The sequence below is a fragment of the Octopus bimaculoides genome, chromosome 7 (genome assembly GCF_001194135.2).
Source record: "Octopus bimaculoides isolate UCB-OBI-ISO-001 chromosome 7, ASM119413v2, whole genome shotgun sequence".
Classification (NCBI taxonomy): Eukaryota; Metazoa; Mollusca; class Cephalopoda; order Octopoda; family Octopodidae; genus Octopus; species Octopus bimaculoides.
Genome location: NC_068987.1, coordinates 49818307 through 49820456, shown reverse-complemented (window position 1 = coordinate 49820456; position 2150 = coordinate 49818307). Strand labels below are relative to the sequence as shown.

At 36.8% G+C, this 2150-nt stretch overlaps 1 protein-coding gene across 3 annotated transcripts in view; it reads right to left on the bottom strand.

Moving 5' to 3' along the window:
* Positions 1-2150, bottom strand: part of LOC106881997 (vitamin K-dependent gamma-carboxylase) — a 72057-nt gene that overhangs the window by 9793 nt on the left and 60114 nt on the right. For all 3 annotated transcript variants that reach the window (XM_014932533.2, XM_014932534.2, XM_052969632.1), the window contains one exon: positions 392-546. In XM_014932533.2, coding sequence (XP_014788019.1) covers positions 392-546 — 155 coding nt within the window. The remainder of the gene's footprint in view (positions 1-391; positions 547-2150) is intronic.

Sequence of the window (2150 nt, the reverse complement as noted above, 5' to 3'; positions counted from 1 at the left end):
TATATATCATCAACATCATTTTTCTGTTTTCTCTTTTTCCATACTAGAATGAATTGGATGGTTTGATCAAAGCTGGTATGGTTGAGGGTCACACCAAGCTCCATTGTCTGTTCTGGCATGGTTTCTACAGCTGGATGTCCTTGCTAATGCCAACCACTCCACAGTGTACAGCATGCTTTTAATGTGGCACCAGCACCAGTGTTTTATATGGCACTAGTACTAGTATCAAGTCTGCTGTGGCAGAAGGGTCTTCTTGAGTATAGCAAAGCACCAGATATATATATATCACCATATATCTCTCTCCCCACCCCAACTTCTTCTCTCTCTCTCTCTTAGTTATGAGTTGATGCAGGCTTATCAAACAACACTCCAAATGACCACCACAACTTACCGTTGTTGGAAACGTTGCGTCAAAGAAACCCAAACATCAAAATAGAGTTCAACATTCTTCAGACCAAGATTTTCAAGCCTGTTTTCAATACATAAGGCATACTGCTTTACCATGTCAGAATGAAGTGGCCACCTCCTACTGCTTCTGGCAAAAGCCTGCAATGGAATAACAGTATAGACTGTATGAAAAATACAATGAGCTAGGATATACATATACACACATATAAATATGTATGTGTTTATATTTATTTGGCTTTAGGAAGGGCATCCAACCATGGCAACCATGACTAAGCAGACAATAGAGCTTAGCACAGTCCTCTTGCTTGCTAGTTGTGGTCAAACTGTCCAACCCATGCCAGCATAGAAACAAACATTAAATGATGCTGATGATGATGATGATGATGATGTGTATATTGTGTGTATGTGTGTGTAGTCTTTTACTTTTATTCTTTTATTTCTTTCAGTCATTTGACTGTGATCATGCTGGAGCACCACCTTAAAGGGTTTTTTAGTTGAAGAAATCAATCCCAGGACTTATTCTCTGCAAGCCTAGTGCTTATTCTATCAGTCTCTTTTGCCAAACTGCTAAGTTACATGGATGTAAATACACCAACATCAGTTGTCAAGCAATGGTGGGAGGCAAACACACACACACACACACACACACACACAAATATATACATATATATGACAGGCTTCTTTCAGTTTCTGTCTACCAAATCCACTCACACAGCTTTGGTCAACCTGAGATAATAGTAGAAGACACTTGCCCAAGGTGCCATGCAGTGGGACTGAACCTGGAACCATGTGGTTGGGAAGCAACCTTTTTGTCACACAACCACGCCATGTATGTTTGTAAGCATTATATATATTGCCAGTAAATGAGGGTCGTAGGTCAGTCGTAAGCCCTAGGATTCATAAGGATGGAGCTCAACCTGCTTTCCACATCATATAAAGGACTGAGATCACAACACTTTCCCACCCTGGATGGGATGCCAGTCTGTTGCAAGGTTAATTTTCCAACTATTGCTGGACTAGAGCATCAAGAAATGGAGTGTTTTGTTCAAGTAGCAATGCACAATCTGGTCTGGGAATTGAAACCATGATCTTGATGATCATGTGTGCAACACCTATCACTAGGCTACATGCCTCCCAATGTGGAAAGGAGATTAAAAAAAATGAAATTTTATAAAATATATTTTTCACAATCCAAATTCCCTAAGTTCAAAAGATAGAAATCTGAAGACTGTTATGAAAAAATAAATAAATAAAGCATATTATAAGAGGTGCATGAGTTACTATTCTAAAGCATTTCCTTTTTATTCATTTTTTTTGGTAAATCAGAAAAGCCAGGATAGATGTGTGTATGTGTGTGTGTGTGTGTATGACAGCCTTAAAAAATGGAGTGAGCCTACTCTGCTAGATGTGTCATGCTCTCATGTGTCTGAGTGACAGAATACAAATGTGCTGAGAGAAGAAGAGGAATCAAATACAATACACATAGGAGAAGACTGAGGTAATATACACAACAAATCCAGTAGTTTCAGAGAACTGGCGCTACTAATTTGCATACTATGAATATTTAACATTCTATACACACACACACCTGTGTATGTTCACATGTGTGTATGTGTCTATCTATATATATAATATATATATATATATATAATATATATGTATAATATATATATATAATATATATAGTATAATATATATATATAATATATATAGTATAATATATATATATATATATATAGTAT